The sequence below is a fragment of the Pelophylax lessonae genome, assembly GCF_965119305.1.
Source record: "Pelophylax lessonae genome assembly, chromosome: 1".
Taxonomy (NCBI): Eukaryota; Metazoa; Chordata; class Amphibia; order Anura; family Ranidae; genus Pelophylax; species Pelophylax lessonae.
In genome coordinates, this window is record NC_138768.1 from 210191813 (window position 1) to 210213722 (window position 21910).

The following is a 21910-nucleotide window of genomic DNA, read 5'->3' on the forward strand; positions in this document are numbered from 1 at the left end:
ATTGCTCACCACTATTAAGCAGTGGCAGAGCATGTTGCAACACCATTACTTTTCTATCAAAGCCTCCTCCAGCACATTTATAAACTACTTCAGTGAGCTCTACAAATGTGCTTTGCACTTTTTGCTTGCTTTGGGACTCTGAAACAAGCAAATCCTCATTCTAATTAATGGGGGAATAAAGTGTCACAGGGGGAGGAAACCTGTCACATGACCTAGTAGCAGCACTCTTCTTCTATCTGTGAGTATTCTTTGCAATGTTATATACAGAAAGATGATTATGATTATAAGATATTGGATATGAGAAATAAAATCATGTTAATAATGCACCTTTATATGTATAAATATTTATATTTGGTCATCCTCATTTAATAAAACCATGCCAACGCAAACTACGGTATCCATAGCAATCAATCAATCAGACTTCATATTTAAAGGTCTGACTGTGTGAACTCTGATTGGCTGCTATTAGTCACTGCACTTTGCACTGTTTAATGTGATAGAAATCTAATCACTGAGAAGTAGAGTAAAACACCTGAGGTTGCACCCTGTAGTTTAGATGTCCCTCTGCAACTCAGAGAATTAGCGGCATCAGGTGCAGGAAACCAAGGGTGACAAATGTGTTCAATTAGTTGTGGAATGTCACAGTCATGTCAACCCAGTAGTAGCAGCTGTATATTCACACACTGAAGAGAAACTGCATCATTGGCAAATTCTCTTACCTTTGTTCATTAACATGCAACATGTCCATTCTCAGTTCTGGCAAAAACATTACAAAGTGCCCTTCGCTACTGTTTATTAAACCATATCTTCCATTTATTCTGACAAATTCAGAAGCATTGTCATGTATTTCTTTTCAGCCAGTAAGTGGGAAAAACATGGAGATCTGTATATCCCCTGAGATGTTACCAGAGGGATTATGAAGTGAGATTTAAATGTCTCTTAGGTATGGTAGCTGAATGTACATATGCCGAGGTCACACCTAAGAAGATGACAACTACTTAACAACCGAGGCAGAGCTAGCAACCACCATTGATCCTATGCTTGTGACCCTGACCCAAAATCCTCACTAAAGCATCCGCATCGTGACTGGTATTAGATAGAAGGATCTGCCATAATTACCATTTCTTACATGGTGTTTTTATCTACATTGTAGCCTGAAGGACATAGTAGAAGTAACTATTTTTCAGGCACATTAGTGGGAAGAAAGCAACCTCTTACATTGGTGGTCAGGAGGAAGAATACCTTTAACACCCCTCCTAAAATGAATGGATCTGGAGCCCTTTATTTTGAAAATGTCCTAACCCTTATGACACTTCCCAAGCCATAGGAAAAAACATCTGAAAACATTTTGAACAAAACCTGGTCTCGAAGAAGTACAAGGGTTGTATGTGCTGAGCGGTTTTTGAAAAGCAAGTTGCCTGGCTTTTATGCTGACTGACATAGTGCCTTCTGAAATAATGAACCTAAGTAAGTATGCAGATACTTGCTCTGGGTCAATGTGTGAATGAAGCAAAAGGTTTATCATCATGACAGCCAGGCAACTAGAATTTTCAAAAAGAGCAACTTGTATGCCAAGTTTTCTTTAGAGATTTTAGTGTGGCCTTTGTCTAAAGATATGGCAATCAGGTGATACATTTGATATGCTGAAATGCTGCAAAATCATACCGTTAAGAGTCTTGTGGAAAAAAAAGTTTAATTAACTGATAGAATAAGATCAGTAAAATAATTTAAAGGAAGGCATCCAAGCCATTTTCAGAGTCTTAGGTGAAGAGAATCTTATCAAAGAATGGAGTGGGTGCAATTAAATAGAGAGTATGTCATGAAAAGTTATTTTTGGTGGTTTTAGAAAAAGACATTGCACCTCCGCTCATTAAATATTTGAACTCTGTACATTCATCACAATCTTTGAAGAGTCTCTGATCTTCTATTTCTAGAATCTGGGTTTTTAATCAATAGAAGGTAAATTTGAAGTGGCTGTTTTTGGTAGCTCTCTTACAGAAAAATTAAACTTACATTTTGTCATTTCCTCCAGTTACAAGCATAATGTGCATGCCTCATGTAGACCTCTGCAAAATCCTCCAATGCTGTGCCGTTAATTAAATTTCACTTTCAATTTTTGTTGATGATTTGACCAGCGCATGCATACTTTATCCTGAATTCATGGCACACTGTCTGTGCGGTGACCTGAGTGCTTTGCTGTGGTGATTGTTCCCAGAAGAACCCCATGTGACCTTCAACATCACAGGAGTTGGCATGGGGATGAGTTGTGATGCTACGGATGTATAACAGCACAATGACCTCCTTTTGAATATGTGTGTGTATGTACAGTATGTAATTATCTTTTTTTTTTTTTTTTGGAAACTGGACTTACCGTAAAATCCTTTTCTCTGAAGTTCATTGACAGACGCAGCTCCATATTCTTCTTAACCATTGGGTTATGCTGCCCCCTACAGGAGTAGGATACTAGGCAAGAAAAATCTTTACCATGCCTATGGGACAGTCCCTGCAGGCATACACCCACTCACTCTGCTATAAGATTCAGTTTTGTTGCAAGCAGTGTTAGAGGAAAAAACCCTAACCCACTCAGAAATAGAGGGGCGGGTGCTGCGTCTGTCAATAAACTTCAGTTTTCTCTATCGTTCATTGACAGACGCAGCTCCATAGTCTTCTTAACCATTGGGACATCCCAAAGCAGTATTTGCATGAGGGGCGGGAAAACAATGCAGAGAAAGAACGTAATTAAAACCTAGCCAACCAGTGAACATGGAGCTCAACCAGGAACAACTGGAGCTCACCTAGAAACACATACACCCTCAACGAGAATATTTTCTCTTTTAAACAGCAGCCTGCAAAACCTTGCTGCCAAAAGAAGCATTGGAGGATGCCAACCCCTCTGCTTTGTAGATTTTTGTGAACGTGTACACAGACGACCAAGTTGCCACCTTGCAAACTTGCATTACTGATGCCTGATGGCGAAAAGCCCAAGAAGCACTCAGCGCCCTAGTAGAATGTGCCTTCACAGGAAAAGGTGGAATCTGACCTTTCAGTGAATAAGCCTGTCCCACCGTCTGCCTGATCCATCTGGATATGGTCGCAGCAGATGCAGCCAATCCCTTTGGAGGTCCTTCCATTCGGACAAAAAGAGAGTCTGATTTTCATTAAGATTCAGTAGTCACCAGGTAAACCCTAATTGCCAGAACCCCATCCAAAGAATGCAAGGCAATTTCCTTGGGATGCTTGGGCTTGGGACAGAGTGAAGGCAGCACAATGTCTTCATTCAAATGGAAATCGGAAACCACCTTAGGAAGAAACGACTGATTAGGACTAAGTACCACTTTATCTCTGGGGACCACCAGATAAGATAAGGTGAACGGCAGGATAGCGCCGCCAATTCAGATTCTCTGCGAGCAGAGGTAATAGCCACTAAAAAGGCTACCTTCTGTGACAGTGTAAGCAGAGGAATCTCCCTAATGTTACAGTACCAGGTTAAGATCTAATTGAGGAAACGGGGATGTATCGGAGGAGCCATATGGCGAACCCCTTGAATAAAAGTGCAAATCAATGCATGCGTAGCTAAAGGGCGTTGGAAAAACACAGCCAAAGCCTACACTTTGCCTTTAATGGTACCCAAGGCCAACCGCTGCTCAACCCCTCTTTTAAGAAAAGCCAAAATCCTAGCCACCGAAAAGGAGTGTGAATACACCTTCAGCGATTCACACCATGAGATGTACGATTTCTGCGTACGATGATTGATCTTCCTGGAGTCAGAAAGACCCTTATACTTAAATACCTGGCTTTTAACAGTAAGGCCAGTTAAGCCAGCGACTGTGGATGGAAGATTGCCCCTTGAGACAGCAGATCTTCCCTGAGAGGAAGTCTCCAAGGAGCATCTGCGACAAACCTTACCAGATCTGCATACCAAGACCGGCAAGGCCAATCTGGGGCCATCAGAATGACCGGAGTTCCTTTCCACCTCTATTCTACGCAGAAGCCTCGGCAGGAGTATCATCAGAGGGAACACATAGATCAGCCGATACTGACCCAAAGGAGCCACCAGTGCATCTGTGGCATTGGCCAGAGGATCCCGAGACCTGGCTACAAACCTCTGTACCTTCTTGTTGAGTCGGAGGCTAACAGGTTGACGTCAGGTGTCCTCAACTGGACACATGGCAGGTGAAACACCTCCGGGTGTAGGGACCATTCCCCCTGATCCAACACCTAATGATTTAGGTAATCCACCTGCCAGATCTCCACTCCTGAGATATGCACGGAGGAGAGGGCTAGAACAAAATTTTCTGCCCATTTTAGGATCTCAGCCACCTCCCAGGCCGCCAAGACACACTTGGTGCCCCCTTGATGATTGATGTAAGCCACGGCCGTGGCATTGTCCGATTGAATCCGAACTGAACAACCCTGTAGATGATTTGTCCAGTGACTCAGACAAAGCTTCATCACTCTGAGTTCCAGAATATTGATCAGTATTCTAGACTCTTCCACAGTCCAGGTCCCCTGGACACACAGCTTCCCAAGCTCCTCCCCAGCCGGACAGGCTGGCATCTGTGGTTACCACGGTCCAATATAATGGAAGGAAGGACTTGCTCTGGCGTAAGGCCAATGAGCGAAGCCACCACAGAAGAGCACTCCTTGTGCTGTGACTCAACCGAATCATATTGTCCAAGGATTTTGGATCTTTATTCCACTTGACAAGAATTTTCCTATTGCAAAGGTCACGTGTGGAACTGAGCAAATGGAACCGCCTCAAAGGTAGACACCATCAGACCTAGGGCTTGCATGCAAGTCCGTAGAGAGGACAGGTTGCTGAATAACAGCAAACGAATCGCCCTCTGCAACTTTTGCAGCTTTTTTGGGGGAAAGAAACACCTTCGCTGAAGCGGAGTTTACAGTAAGTCCCAGATAAACCAACTTAGAAGTTGGGACCAGAGAAGGCTTTTTGAAATTGATAGTCCAACTGAACTCTTGCAGTGTCCAGACAGTGATAGACAGATCGCCCACCAAAACTGAGTGGGAATCCGCTCTTAAGAGAAGATCATCCAAGTACCCTAGGAACGCAATCCCTGCTGTCGCAGTAAAGCCAATACTGGAGCCAACACTTTAGTGAAGACCCTGGGGGTGGAGGCGAGACCAAAGGGTAACGCCACAAATTGATAATGCTCCTCTCCTACAGCGAATCGAAGGAAAAGCTGATGTCCAGCATAAATAGGGATGTGCAGATATGCGTCCTTAATGTCGATAGAGGCCAAAAAGTCTCCGTGGTGTAGGGACGCCACTACCGTGTGAATGGACTCCATTTGAAACTCGCACAAAGTGATCCAGAGCCTTGAGGTCCAGAATTGGACGCACTTTTCCCTCTTTTCTGGGAACAGTAAACACGTTTGAATAAAACCCTTGACAGCGTTTCAGGGAGGGAACCGGTACAATCACCCCTTGTGACAGCAGGTCCTGTACCACCCTCGTAGGTCCTGTAACTGATTTGGAGATAGGTGGGGATTGGACAGGAAAAATCTTTCTGACGGTCGGGACCTAAACTCGATCTTGTAACCCAATCGGATCAGTTTGTGGACCCATTTGTCCTGAATCAAGGAGGTCCATGGTCCTGGAAAGAAATAAAGATGTCCCTCCACCCCAGATATGGGTGAGGGCGTCCCTTCATGCAGACGGGGATTTTTCTGCAGATCTGGGGGGGGGCTGTTCTCGGCTTACCCGATCATGTCTTCTTGGAACCCCCAGAAGACCTAAATGGCTCAGATCCTTTCTCCTGCGTGCCAGAGGCACAAAACGGCCGCCAGTGGCCCCAGACTATTACGTGGTGACTTGTCTTTGGAGGATTGAAGAAGAAGAGTACTCTTCCCACCTGCAAGCCCCTTGATCGGGTCATCCAAAGAGGATCCAAACAAGCAGCCCCCCGTAAAGGGAAGCCTTTTTTAAAGCCTGATCTGCAGACCAGCTCTTCAGCCACACAATGCGTCTAATGGCTCCCCCTACCGTGGATACTCTTGCTGCAAGAGGGGCCGCATCTAGCGACGCATCACATATAAATAGTAGGGCTTGGACCATTTGGTCCATTAGCTCTGCCAGGCCCGGAGGGAGCGGTTCTGTTTGCAGGTCACTTTTTAGTAACTTTACCCATTCCGTTATGGTCTGGGACGCTAGAGTAATCACAAAGATCGGTTTAAGTATTGAGCCTGCTATCACATCTAAGTGCTGGGACAGGGAATTAATTCTTCTATCCACAGGGTCTTTAAAGATCAGAGATTCCTCCAGCGGGACCACAGTAGATTTGTTCAGTCTGGAGACCGGATGGTCCACCTTCGGTGGAATGGTCCATCTTGTGGATACAGCATCTGCGAATGGATAGCGCCTCTTAAAACACTTCGGGACCACTAACATCTGTTGGAGGTACCCCCAATGGTCAGAGACAATTTTGTCAAGGGAAAACCTTGTCCAACTTCTGCAATTTGCGAGTGCCAAAAGACACCTACATCCCTGACGCTGCAGAATCATCTGCCAGTTTTAGAGTTTCCCGCACTGACACTATAAGTGCCTCCACTAGCGTGTATTCCCGTGTGGTTGCAGACGAGGATATGTTATCCTTGCCATCCGAGTGCGATGAAGCAAAACCCTCAGGGTAACCTGCATCCGCGGCAGCCACACCTACCTCAGAATCTGAGGATGCAGGAGAGGCAGGGGAGGGCATAGGGCATTTTTATATGGTGGTATTTTTTAAAACCAAATCCACTTTGGACACCAGATTTGTCAAAACCACCATTAAGGCAGACAGGGGTTGCGACCCGGAGGTTTCCACAACCACAAGGAGGGGATCTGTAGGTGAAACTCATTTCTGGGACTCCATATGAACCCTCGAATAGCGCAGTGTCACTTTAAGAAAACTGCAAAAAAACTGACCTACACCGCTGTACCAGCGGTACTACAAGTCCCAGCCACTAGCACTGAAGATAGCAGGGTGAGAGAGAGAGAGACCTACAGGGACCCCAATATACATACCACCATCCGATATGAAGGAGAATAGGATCGGTCTGCTGTGCAGAAAAACGATCTTCACAGGAAGAGGAAGTACCTGGGTCATCACTAGAGTAAAGGCTTAGCTGCCCCCTGCTGTCAAGCATTCGCAGACTCCAAGAAAATGGCCACCCAATGCATTACTATGGGGAAACCACAAAAACATGGCCGCCCATGCATTTCGATGGGAACTTCTGAAAAATTGAGCTGAACGATTCTACAGGAAAATGGCATCCCCCTCGGTGCACCATCCAGTCTCCAGGACCCCCTGAGAGGTCCAACGATCTAGTGGCATCGTGGGGTCCCCAGCAGGGTCCCCCATCAGGATTTTACCCCTTCCACCCAGCGGATCCGCTATAGTGGCATCAGCGAGGACCCCCATCGCTGACTAAGGTAGGGACCTCTATGATGGTGGAGAGGAAAGCCCTGGGGGAGCCTGGTACATACAGAGAGGCCAGTGGGAATGGGGGGCACCTGAGGGTCTGATCCCATCCGCCTCAAGACTGCCAGAGCTATGGGGGGGACACTACTCACCATACCAACGACAATTGGGTGGGCGCCACTCCGGACATACAAACTATTGTAATTCCTACGCCTTTCACCTGATTTGGATGTAAATACCCTCAAACTAAAGCTGAAAGTCTGCAGTTAAAGCACATCTTGTTTGTTTCGTTTCAAATCCATTATAGAGCCAAAAACATTAGAATTGTGTTGATGTCCCAATATTTATGGACGTGACTGTATATTTTGGTTTACTTTTAGCTAGAAAAGAAAACATTTTTTACCATGGGATGTTGCACTTATATTGTTCTGTACGCCTATGGTTAGGTTATATATACAAGATTTTATTCACCGTTTAGCTCGTCATTGTTAACACAATACTGCACATACAACGTTGTAGTGTCCTGTTGCAAATCAATACTTTCAGACTGTAGTAACCACTCAAATACAAATCTGCATTATATGATAGTTACATCCTTCCTCCACAAGTATGGCATAATTTTCTTTTGTCCACTATGTAGCTACAATGCTTTATTTCAAATCCATTGTGGTGGTGTATAGAGCCAAAAAAATTAGAATTGTGTCGATGTCCCAATATTTATGGACCTGACTGTAAATTTGCTGCTATGGGATATTGAGGATAGGTTGTAGATGAGCAGATTCTGACCCTAAACCTTTAGGTATGATGGCTCCTTAAAAATAACCGATCACTAATCTATTAACCAAATATAATGATGCCAAAAAATAAAAAATAACTCGTTTGGAACCTTGTGTTTGACCCACAACTCAAAATCAGAATGCTAAATTTTTAGTCTGCCAGGTAACATCTGAGTCCGGAGTCTGTTTATGCATGACAATGTGGTCTTTTTTTAACTTTGGTGATGGAAGGTGTGTGATAATAATAATTTAGTGAGTTTTTGAATACTGTCTAACGTCTTGTGATAAAGTAATTTTGAATAAGTCAAACTAACCTATAGTACCAACTTTTTCTTGGGAGCCTTCCCAGTGTTTATTTTTTATAGTCTTGTGTTCGTGTATGGTAATTAATGCCTTACTGGTGGTATAGTGGACTATACAAATCATTGGTCCTGCTAAGTAGAGCAGTCCTGTGGATAATCCCTACTGTTTGTATTTTTTCCTGCTAGAGCGCATACTATTCTTTCCTCCCTGGATGTTGCCGTTTTTCATTGCACCAACATGTGGCACAACAGAAAGTGATTTCCTTCACTAATAATTAGTACACTCCCGGCCTGCTCAGCATAGGAACCAACATGTAGAGAAACAGCTGACTAACAGCCACTGCTCTGCAGGTACAGCTTCACTAGGTTGGGACAAGGCCTCTACCACACTAGTAGAGCAGCTGAGGCACTTAACAGATATAAATTGTAGTTGGACATTTTTAGATACAAAACTTTCACTTACTCAAATTCAATGACAAGCTGCTAATTCATTACTATTCAATGTCCGTAAATACTGTAGTTCATTTATCTTTTATTTCTGGTTGGAGAAAGAAGGGGTGCTTTGTAAAGCAGGATTTGCAGCAGCTTCAGTCACCCCATGCGGAAATCTCTTCTTCATCCCATTACCAGAATGCAAAGTAAACACCTCCGTATTTTTCTATTTGCTCCAGGTTTTTTTTAATATATTTCTATTTGTTCCTCAACAACAGATAAATCGGAAGAGGGGCCAATAGAAATGTAGAGGGAAGAATGACCAGCGAGCAGAGAAGAGGAAAGATTGCCCGGGACTCGGGGAGTGAGGGATCAAAAAATAGGTGACCAAGTTAATACATTCCCTGCAACACACAGCTGTATACCGTTCTCTTCTGTCTGCTAAAGCTGTGAGTAGGGGGGTCTCAGCAGTCTGCAGGAAAGGTGCCCACAGGCCACATCTATAGAACCTCTGGTGTAAACCATAACTATGACTTTTAAACCTTTAGTGCTAAAACATCTATGCTGCAAAGAGTTGATCAACTCATTTCTAGTAAATATCCTGACATGGGCACATTATTGTCAGAATTCAGTTACAAAACATCCTTGTTCTTCCTTACACAAGTCCTTAATAAAACCAAAGGAAGTCAAGGGAACAACAAACATTACATTATGCAACAGTCCTGTACAAATTAAGTATTTGATACTGTATGGGTCTTTTCTTTGTAGCCTATAGTTTGCTGTTAATATTTTAGGACTAAGGACATTTAACAAAGGCAACTGACAATTGTCTTCAGGATATCTCCTGAAACATTTTCATGGTATCTGTAAATGGTATAAAAGCACTTCGTAATTGATGTTTGCTCACTTTTAAAAAAAAACTTAGATTCTTTATCTTCTGCCGCCTAAAGTGAGCTATGTAAAAAGCCTTACATTAAACTAATGCTTAAGCACATTCATTGCTACATAATTTGAAATGTAGTTTCTTAAAATTAAGTAGATCTGTCATAGCAAATCTCAAACTCGGCACCCCATACTGTGCTAGGTACTCTATGATACCTTCACCCACCTTTACCACCACTCAACGGCCAGACCAAACCCCAAAACTGGTCTATAAAAAAAAAAAAAAAAATCCTGGTATGGGCAAAACACAGCGCTCAGAACAACCAATCATCAGGCCTCAGTCACATATGGGTGGTGGCATGCAATAAAATGAGCAAATGTTAAAAGTACTCAGTACTGTTGACAGTTGGTGGTGATAGTGTGGTACAGCGATATGCATGGGAGCAGAGAGGGAGATTGGGTTTGTTGTTATGAACACCACTAATGTAATAATTGAACCCTCAGAACTTTTATTTAAGAAGTCCTATATTGTCCTCTTCTAGATACAAAATTGTTTGTGCATTTGATTAGATTACAATGAGAAATTTGTATTTCAAAAACAAGGAATTACCTATTATTAATAAAGAAACCTATTATTTCCAGGTATATTAATTGTGGACAGTGCATGATTCCAACACTGCATGGTCAGAGAAAATGACCACAAAGCAAAACCTTTTAAATGCTTACAGGAAAATACAAATCTCTATAAGCAGCAGCTAAATTTAAGTACTTGCTTGTTTAAAATAAAATTTAATTGGGTGGATTAGGCATGTAACCAATTAAATTCCTGAAATGCTGAAAGATAATTGGCCTCATTCAACAAACAGTTATTTTTCTTAAATGAAAACAACAGTGGCTTTGTAGCTAATACTAGTTAGTCACATTCAGCTGAATTTGTTCTGTAATGTTAAAAATGTCTTGTAGCTTATCCAAGTCACTTCTTTAGTTCTCTTGAGCAACAAGAAGATACTGCAGCACATGAAAAAAAAAAGTTTTATATTGCAGTGTACCTGCACTGCTAGGGTTAAGTGCTAATTTTTGTCAAAGGGAAGGGAGAAAGCCTTATACTCACCTGATCGTCTACTCCACTGGCAAACTGTGCTCCCTCGCGATCCAAAGGTGGACTGTTCCTGACGTCCTCACGTCCAGAGCAGGTTTATTGAGCCTGCTCTGGGCTTGATGACATTAGGACTCAAGACCGCTAGAGTCCGCGGGTGCAGGAGCTGCAGGGACCGGTCTTCCGTGGATAGGATCAGATAAGTATATTTTTTTTTCTCTGCCTTGACAAAAACGAGTAATTAACCCTTGCAGTGCAGGCCAACCACTCTGCAAGGTATTTTTTTTTTTTTACCTGGAGTTCAGCTTTAATCCAATCACCAGGTAATGTGCCAATGCAGATGTTGATTTTCCAAGAACAGGATGGGAAGTGTAAAAGCTATGAAACCACCCTGTTCTAGATAAATTATTCAGTGTCAGGAAGACTGCATGGGTGTCAATTATTGGAATCACATGGGTGAAAGTATGAATTGTTGTCAATTCACTGTGGTATAGATGTTGAAACTACATTATATGTGGAAAACAAATTGTGTAGAAGGCCCCACCCCTGTTCAAGAATATTTTTTACATTTTGACATAGATAGTTCCTTTTATGCCTCTTGTCAACCAGTTGTCCCCTTTGACCAAAATGCTCACTACGCTTAACCTCTTGGTGCCGACAGCATGCAAAAATGGTCCTTGGCACCAAGCGACCGCATTTTGCTTGCAATATTAACAGCTTTCCGATCATGTGACTGACATAACAGCCAATCATGGCGATCACATGATCATAAACTCCACTCTGAAACCCCTTAAAGGGCTGAGAAGCGCCAAGGGGATAAAAGAATGTCACTTTTCCTTAAAGTGTAGGGGAACTGCTGAGTTTTGACAAAAATAAAGCCATTTTAACATCTCTTTAACAGCATTTAAATAATGCACACCTTCAACTATGTGAATCATGAATATCTATGCAGATTTCCTGACACCACGGATGTAACTAAAACAGGGTGTTTCCACAACTTTTACACCTTCATTCTTGTTACTGGAACACACATTCCATGGTGATTGGAATGAGGTGTCTGCTCTATCTGCGTGGGTATGAATGCTGGGGTGTCTCCCTTTCTCACATTAGAACTGAAAAAGTGGCTTAGATAAGCTACAAAACCTCTTTCTTTAGAGAAAGTCAGCTGAATGTGGCTAACTACTACTAGTAGCTATATCATTATCTGCTTAAATGAGACAAAGTGGCATTTTTTAAATTTGTAAACCTATGTCTTACCCCACTGTTATGTTAGAGTAACCCTGAAAAACTGTCAAATTGCTGAACTCACATTGATCATTGCATTGGAAGTGATCCTGAAGAGAGTGGCCCTTTCATTCACAGATTTGATCTTCTCGCTGCTCTCTGTTGGCAGTTTAAGGTTCTCCAGCTCACTCAAGGAGCGCTGGAGGGCAGCTCCATGCTTAGCGATGAGGTCATTGCACGTGCTGAGGTCATCCAGCTTACCGGTCAGAGCTTTTAGGGAGCTATGCAACTCGCTCTTGTCAGACTGTGAGCTTGGTTCGTCGTCCCCAGAGTCATCTGCATAAACACAGACAGTTCACAATTCAGTTTATGATTAGATATTTACCCTCTGCCTTTTAGAAAATTAGTATTTAAACTACTTAACGCAAATCCTAGCAAAAAAAAAAAAGTGTATGTATGCCAACCAATATGCAGCACATATTTACAAATTACATCATTCAACTTTAGGCATGTCTGTTGTTTTCATAGATCATTGTTGCATCAATGTCACCAATTGGTGTCTATAATCGGTCAACTACCAAAATATCAGGTAACAAAAAAAAGAAAAAAAAGAAAAACCTTAATGCTAAATGTATTGAATGTGGGTGGCACTCTTACACCATAACATATAATGCAAGACCAGTGGCTTGGTAATGGCTTGGTTGAGAGGCACTGCAACAAGATTGGTCGGAGGTTGGCAGGAAGACCATCTTCAGGGGACTAGTCAACACACTCAAAACTAGCTGAGAGGAAGAATGGGGATAAAGATATGTAAGTACTTGTCTGGTTTGGATTATTCCATAGTAAAACAATCATTTTCTGCATCAGCTAGGAAGGTGATTTATATTTATTTTATATATGCCTAGAGTTAATCTTTAACAAATAAATTATACATTTATACTTGTTCCTGGAGCCTCTGCCAAAATGCCAATACCGTGGTTTACCTTTCCTAAAGGTAAGTTCAGTTTCCAGAAATACTGCCTACAGCCTTTTGCCAATAAATGAGTTTGTAAAATTCTTTCATCCATATCATGTCCTCTTGTCCTTTGTACAGTTCTTGTGCTGTTAATTTGCTAAATGAATACATTAACCTTGGATCTACTTATACATATTAATTCAGGCATCAAACTAAACTAGCCCAATTTTTTTGCCCTTTATTATACTTTGATATCCTCGCCAATTCTCTTTTATCTTTCTTACAGGAATGTGAAAACTATACTGTACAATAATACGTAGGATGTGTATAGATCCACAAAAATCAAAATTGCTTGATTTTTAGGAGTTTCTGGTGTAAGGACATGATAAGCCAATCTCATGATTGACTCAACACAAATATGAGACATGGCAAATCTGAGTATTTTCTAAAATAAATGGAAAGTCCATCTGTAAAGCCAGCCACACATGCCAAAGCCTTATTGCACATTCTCTTTTAGAATAAGAACAGTTCTGTACAAGGGTCCACCTGAAGGGCCCAATTGAATGAGTTTCTTAGGTTGGCATTTTACAATATTGGCTAAATAGCAAAGAAAAGTTGCAGCAGGTCTTGCAGAGTGAAAAAAATGTAATGTTAGTGGTAAGATTCCACATTGACTGCTGTTATCTGCCTTTTTAATGGCAACTTGAAGGCAGCAATTGAAATTGACAGAAAGGTGTGGAAGTCCTATAAAAAAAAAAAAAAACACACAGACACAATATGGTTTTTCAGAGCTGGATGCACACAGTTGGTGAGAACACATAACTGAAGTAACAAACATCTCTATACTTACCTGCTCTGTGCAATGAAATTGCACAGATTGGCCCCAAACCTCCTCTTCTCGGGTCCCCCGCTGGTGCTTCTGGCCCTACCTCTCTGTCCAGTGACCCCATAGGAAGCCGCATCCCATGGGGGCACTTGTGTGTGCTCGCTCCCAAGCCCCACTGCTGCGTCCATGGAGACAGAACTCGGCCCCACCCCAGCTCCCTCGTCACTGGCTTTGATTGACAGCAGCGGAAGCACCGGCAAAGCCAGTGTGACACAGAAGTGAGGGGAGAATAAATCTGGATTGAATGAGGGTTCAGATAAGGTGGGGGGTGAGGGGCCAAAACTAATATCTAGACATTCTTTGCCTAAGTGCAAGGAATTCATTAAGGTAAAAAATGTTTAAGCTTTAGAACCACTTTAAGGTCCCATGCCCATTGGGCATTTTTCTAAATGCCAGGGAAAAAAGCAGCATTTTTGTAAGGGCTTTAAGAAATGTCTAGGTGCATCGAGCACTTGGACGTTCATTCATTTCATTGCCCAGAATAAAAATGTATTTTTACCATTTAAATGAATGAATGCTCAAGCTCTTGATGTGCCTAGTGTAAGCATGTTTAATGGCGTTTAGGCATGTCAGTAATTTTTTGGCCAAAAGGCTGCTGCTCCTAAACGCACTGGCAGTGGGTTTTTTTCTGCTTCTAATGCCTGTAAATGCCTATATGTGCATGGATACATAGGCTAACATTAAGGGGTGTTTAAAAGGCAAAAAAAAACAACAAAAAACCCAAATGCAAAATGCCTTTAAAGGCAGTGTTTAAAATGTCCTGTGTGCATGAAGTCTTCCTTTTATTTTAGCAGTGATTTTACAATGTCAGTTTCAGTGCTAGCAGCAGATTTTTGGGTTCAGCTTACCTCTCTCTAGTCAAAAGAATGAGCACAATTTTATCTGATAAAGAGAAAGTACTTAAACATTATAAATAATTATCCATTTTAATAGATACTCGGTGTCTCATCTGTGGATGAGGAATTCTGCACTGTGCAATGCAAACCCCAGGGGAAATAATCTGCTACAGAAGATATGAACGCTTGTGGAAGACATAATATTGTCTCTAAGGTCAGCCTTTGCCAGGGGCTAAAAAATACTTCACTATTAGAAAGAGCAAAGAGTTGGCATTACAGTAAAAAAAAAACCCTACTAGAAGTATAAAATATCTAAACAAAATATCACAAACTACTGGGCTTCTCCATAATAGCTACAATAAAGATACAAATATAATAAATATTATCATATACAAATGAAAGAGTACAAAATTACACCTGTGATTATTTGTATCAACAATGGATACATAACTAATAATTACAGTCTAAGAAACAGTAACTACTTTCTTTTATAAGGGGTTGTTCATCACAAAATTGCAATGAGCAAAATACCAACTGAACTGAGCAGTACCCATAGCCACAATCCATCTTGTACTAATATGTTTTTAGGAAAGTTATTGGCTGCTGTGGACTGCAGCAATTTGCACTTACTGCTTTTTCCTTTGTACTACTTATTGAAAAAGCATAATAGTGTCTCAAGGTTTCTGTCAAAAACTATTCAGGATGGTTTACATTCATGTCCTTGTGCTTGAGTGCTTATTGCTACCATTGGTATCTCTCAGCTGGTTGGAACAGACCAATAAACAACTAATGAGACACTGTAAGCTTTGCAATCACTAAACAATTTAATGTGTGTGTATATATATACATATATATATATATATATATATATATATATATACATATATAATATATATACATACATACACACACACACATATATATACATATACTGTATATATAAAATATATTTGATTTTATATATATATTATACATATAATGAGGTATAGTTGCATTTACCAGTATATTAAAGATATAGCTGGAGGTCCCTAAGCCCAGAAACAGGCACAGAGGAGGACTCTTCACAAATAAAATGATACAGTGACGTTTGAGATGTTGAGATTGCATAGGTTCAGATGCCTCGTGACCTATTATCTGTAAGAATTACAGGAGAATGGAACATGGCGAGGTATTCCAGCTGGGTCATACCACTCGTTCTTTTCAGTAGCAATCCATGTAATATATTTCTACATTGGCACAACCTACATCATACACTATATATTGATATATACTGTATATCTATGTAGTATACAAGTGGACAATCGACAACATCACCCTGAACATACTGGTGTCCTCATACCTGGTAACAAAGATTTTGAAGCATCTGCAAATATCTACAATCACAAAACTCTACAATCCTAATAAAAGTTGGCAACTCCCCGAACTTTGGTTACTGTTTTCTGAAAATAATAATGGGAATAGGCAAACTACACATTGTAAGCCAGCCTTTCTCAACCTTTTCGATACTGAGGAACCCTTGAAATAACTTTCTGGTCTTAGAGAACCACTAATGAAATTAATATATGACCATATGCTATATGGTCAGTGGGAAGAATGCTCCTTACATTTGTGGTCATTGGAAAGAATTTCTACCTTACACATAGCTAAAAAGATCAGTGGTGTCAGTAGAAACTTATCTGAAAAGCAAAAAATGTTGATTGCTATAGGAACCTCTGGCAACCTCTGGAGGAACCCAAGGGTTCCATGGAACCCTGGTTGAGAAACCCTGTTGTAATCAAATTAAATGCTAAATAATACAATCAATTACGATTTGAGTATCATGCAAAAATTTATAAAGAGTCATATAAATTTCCTGAACCCCTGGATGGAGATCACGGGATGTCTTAGTTCACAGCTAAGAGCTTGCCTTCCAGAAAATTTTCTAGGAAGGTAAGTGCCCTGTCCTAGTCCTTCATTGTGGTTGTGCTGACACTAAGACTGCATCTATGCCAAGGTTCCAATCATGCACAAGACCAGAGCTTTGTGGGTTGTAGCAGAAAACAATAAACTGAACAGAATGACAGGGAGACTCTAGGACAGCAGAATTAAATGAATTCCCCAAACAGCAAACAAAGCACTTTTTCCACCTGAAACATTTTCGTATGCAGAACAGCACTAATGAAGCTTTAAAATGTTTACTTTTAGAACGCCATGAAATGCTGAATCAACCGATGCTTAGAAAGCAATATATTATTCTGTTAAGCCATTAATCTCTTGTAGCGATTCAGCCACAGATGCTAACTAGAATAGAAATAAATGATATGTCAATAGAATAAATATGGATTTCTTTCCACTCCCTCAGCAAAGAGACTACTACTCTTAATAGGCAAGGGCAATAAAATGTGACCTGTCCTCTATGCATTCTTATTATGAATGAATATGCCCTAAATATACTTAAAACGGAATTACACTGTATTTGAGCACCCCAAACCAAAAGCGCTATTTCATTAATTTTTAACATTCAAAGAAAACTCAGTCCCCATCCATCCATGTCCCTATGCTTTATTTTGCTGAGAAATCACTTAGAAAAAACCCCTAGCATTTCTGGCCGTGGCCATCTTGAGTAAGGGCAGATGATTAATGTAGCAATTACTTCCTGGAATCCATCTGCCCTTAGCTCAGGCACACAGGAGGGTTCTCCCCTGCTGAAGTCTCCTGGGATGTATAACATAATTTGCTTAGGCAAGACACCTAGGAAGTAACTAAAGAAATGTAAAAAAAACTGTTTAACCACTTGCCGACCAGCCGCTGTACTTCTACTGCAGCAGGTCGGCTCTGTCCCAAGAAACGACGTACCTATATGTTGTTTCACGGGACCACTAGTGGGGGGAGCGCATGCGCCGATTGGCTACAGGGGTAGCCACTCAGCAAGTCCGGTGGCAGCAATGTCTGCTGGACACACGCGATTGCTGCCCGTGGAGACAGAACGGCGGTCTGCCATTGTAAAAACAGCAGACCACTGTTCTGTCAGTAATGAATACAGGGATCCTGTGTTCCTCTTATTTAGGAACACAGGTCTCTGTGTTCATTCAGCAAGCACATCCCCCACACAGTTAGAAAGCACCCCCTAGGGACACATTTAACCCTTTATCACCCCTAATGTTAACCCCTTCACTGCCACTGTCATTAGTACAGTAACGGCAGGGCCGGACTGGCCTAGCGGGATACCGGGAAATTTCCCGGTGGGCCGCCGGCCCTGGGGCCGCTTTAAGATAGGGCATCGCGGCAGCGCCGCTTTAAGATAGGGCATCGCGGCAGCGCCGCTTTAAGATAGGGCAGCCGGCAGCGCCGCTTTAAGTATTGGGGCCGGCCGCTCTGATGATGGCCACTGCAGCCCCGCCCCCGGCCCCCGCTGTGCTCCAGACACGGAGTAACGGAGCCGGAGGGTCCATCCTACTCGTCAGCCGCTGTGAGCGGCATGACATCACGGGGCGGCTGCGCGGCGGGGTGGACCGTGGAACTGACTGGCTGTGGCTGTCACGGGCACGCAGACGCCGATCCCTCCCACTGTCCCGACACAACTCTGACGTCATGCGCCGCGCCAGCAGCCAGCAGGTGAGCCTGAAGAGTGAAGAAGATGTGAAGAAGAGTGAAGAAGATGAGAGAGAGTGAGAGGGGGGGTGCCGGGGTGGAGGAACAACAGCAAAGAGGCTTCAGTCACTGCAGCAAGAGGTTAGCATAGTTTTAAATCTTTGGAGAGTTGACACATCTATTAAAAGTATTGATGCAACTTGTACCATGCCCACCACATCTGCACCTCCTGTACCATGCCCACCACATCTGCACCTTCTGTACCATGCCCACCACATCTGCACCTCCTGTACCATGCCCACCACATCTGCACCTCCTGTACCATGCCCACCACCTCTGCACCTCCTGTACCATGCCCACAGCCTCTGCACCTCCTGTACCATGCCCGCAGCCTCTGCACCTCCTGTACTATGTCAGCAGCCTCTGTACCTCCTGTACCATGCCTGCAGCTTCTGCACCCCTTGTACCATGCCCGCAGCCTCTGCACCTCCTGTACCATGCCCGCAGCCTCTGCACCTCCTGTACCATGCCCACCACCTCTGCACCTCCTGTACCATGCCCGCAGCCTCTGCACCTCCTGTACCATGCCCACCACCTCTGCACCTCCTGTACCATGCCCGCAGCCTCTGCACCTCCTGTACCATGCCCACAGCCTCTGCACCTCCTGTACCATGCCCGCAGCCTCTGCACCTCCTGTACTATGTCAGCAACCTCTGTACCTCCTGTACCATGCCCGCAGCTTCTGCACCCCCTGTACCATGTCTGCACAGCCCCTGTATCTCCTGTACCTTGCCTGCAGCCTCTGCATATCTTGTACCATGCCTGCAGCACTGCATCTACTGTACCATATCCACAGCCTCTGCATCTCCTGTACCATGCCCACCACCTCTGCATCTCCTGTACCATGCCCACCACCTCTGCATCTCCTGTACCATGCCTGCAGCCTCTGCATCTCCTGTACCATGCCCACCACCTCTGCATCTCCTGTACCATGCCCACCACCTCTGCATCTCCTGTACCATGCCCACCACCTCTGCATCTCCTGTACCATGCCCGCAGCCTCTGCATCTCCTGTACCATGCCCACCACCTTTGCATCTCCTGTACCATGCCCACCACCTCTGCATCTCCTGTACCATGCCCACCACCTCTGCACCTCCTGTACCATGCCCGCAGCCTCTGCACCTCCTGTACCATGCCCGCAGCCTCTGCACCTCCTGTACCATGCCCGCAGCCTCTGCACCTCCTGTACTATGTCAGCAACCTCTGTACCTCCTGTACCATGCCCGCAGCTTCTGCACCCCCTGTACCATGTCTGCACAGCCCCTGTATCTCCTGTACCTTGCCTGCAGCCTCTGCATATCTTGTACCATGCCTGCAGCACTGCATCTACTGTACCATATCCACAGCCTCTGCATCTCCTGTACCATGCCCACCACCTCTGCATCTCCTGTACCATGCCCACCACCTCTGCATCTCCTGTACCATGGCTGCAGCCTCTGCATCTCCTGTACCATGCCCACCACCTCTGCATCTCCTGTACCATGCCCACCACCTCTGCATCTCCTGTACCATGCCCGCAGCCTCTGCATCTCCTGTACCATGCCCACCACCTCTGCATCTCCTGTACCATGCCCACCACCTCTGCATCTCCTGTACCATGCCCGCAGCCTCTGCATTTCCTGTACCATATCCGCAGCCTCTGCATCTCCTGTACCATATCCGCAGCCTCTGCATCTCTTGTACCATGCCTGCAGTCTCTAAAATCTCTTGTGCCATGTCCACAGCCTCTGCATCTCCTGTACCATGCCCGCAGCCTCTGCATCTCCTGTACCATATCCGCAGCCTCTGCATCTCCTGTACCCTATCCGCAGCCTCTGCATCTCCTGTACCATATCGGCAGCCTCTGCATCTCTTGTACCATGCCCGCAGTCTCTAAAATCTCTTGTGCCATGTCCGCAGCCCCTGCATCTCCTGTACCATGTATGCAGCCTCTGACGTGTCCTCCTGTATCATGTTCGCAGCCTCTGATGTGTCCTCCTGTACCATGTCCACAGCCTCTGACGTGTCCTCCTGTACCATGCCCGCAGCCTCTGCACCTCCTGTACCATGCCCGCAGCCTCTGCACCTCCTGTACTATGTCAGCAGCCTCTGTACCTCCTGTACCATGCCCGCAGCTTCTGCACCCCCTGTACCATGTCCGCACAGCCCCTGTATCTCCTGTACCTTGCCTGCAGCCTCTGCATATCTTGTACCATGCCTGCAGCACTGCATCTACTGTACCATATCCACAGCCTCTGCATCTCCTGTACCATGCCCACCACCTCTGCATCTCCTGTACCATGCCCACCACCTCTGCATCTCCTGTACCATGCCCGCAGCCTCTGCATCTCCTGTACCATATCCGCAGCCTCTGCATCTCCTGTACCATATCCGCAGCCTCTGCATCTCTTGTACCATGCCTGCAGTCTCTAAAATCTCTTGTGCCATGTCCACAGCCTCTGCATCTCCTGTACCATGCCCGCAGCCTCTGCATCTCCTGTACCATATCTGCAGCCTCTGCATCTCCTGTACCATATCCGCAGCCTCTGCATCTCCTGTACCATATCCGCAGCCTCTGCATCTCTTGTACCATGCCCGCAGTCTCTAAAATCTCTTGTGCCATGTCCGCAGCCCCTGCATCTCCTGTACCATGTATGCAGCCTCTGACATGTCCTCCTGTATCATGTTCGCAGCCTCTGACGTGTCCTCCTGTACCATGTCCACAGCCTCTGACGTGTCCTCCTGTCCCATGCCCGCAGCCCCTGCATCTCTGGTACCATGTCCGTAGCCTCTGACTTGTCATCCATTACCATGTCCACACAGCCTATGACCACCTCCTATACCATATCCGCACTTTTTACCACTTTTAACCAGAATTTGCGCTTATATATATAAAGCCATATGTGCTTTCATATCTGTCTTATCTATATATAATACACTCTTCAAATGTGCTTTAAAATGCATTGTTTTCCCTTTTATGAACAAGAAAATAATGACGTTATGCTGTTGGGTCGGTATAATAATGCTATGGGGCTGGTATGAAATTATTTCCAGGGCTGAATTTTATTCCCAGTCCGGCCCTGAGTAACGGTGCATATTTTTAGCCCTGATTACTGTAGTAAAGTCACTGGTCCCCCCAAAAGTGTCAAAAATGTCACTTAGGTGTCTGATCTGTCCGTCTCAATGTCGCAGTCCTGTTAAAATCACTAGTAAAAAAAAAAAAGAAAGAATAAAAGACAAATCTTTCCCCTAGTTTGTAGACACAATAACTTTTGCGCAAACCAATCAATATATGCACTTATTGGGATTTTCGTTTTACCAAAAATATGTAGCAGAATACATATCGGCCTAAAATGATGAAAAAGTTTGATTTTAAATGTTTTTATTGGGAATGTTTTATAGCAGTAAGTAAAAAATATTGGATTTTTTTTTCAGAATTGTCACTCTTTTTTTAAAGCGCAAAAAATAAAAATCGCAGAGGTGATCAAAT

The 21910-nt window shown here is 43.7% G+C and overlaps 1 protein-coding gene across 2 annotated transcripts in view; it reads right to left on the reverse strand.

Moving 5' to 3' along the window:
* The window catches only part of OSBP2 (oxysterol binding protein 2), a 426310-nt gene that overhangs the window by 171057 nt on the left and 233343 nt on the right, over nucleotides 1–21910 (reverse strand). For both annotated transcript variants that reach the window (XM_082273351.1, XM_082273352.1), the window contains one exon: nucleotides 12218–12468. In XM_082273351.1, the coding sequence (XP_082129477.1) occupies nucleotides 12218–12468 (251 nt within the window). The remainder of the gene's footprint in view (nucleotides 1–12217; nucleotides 12469–21910) is intronic.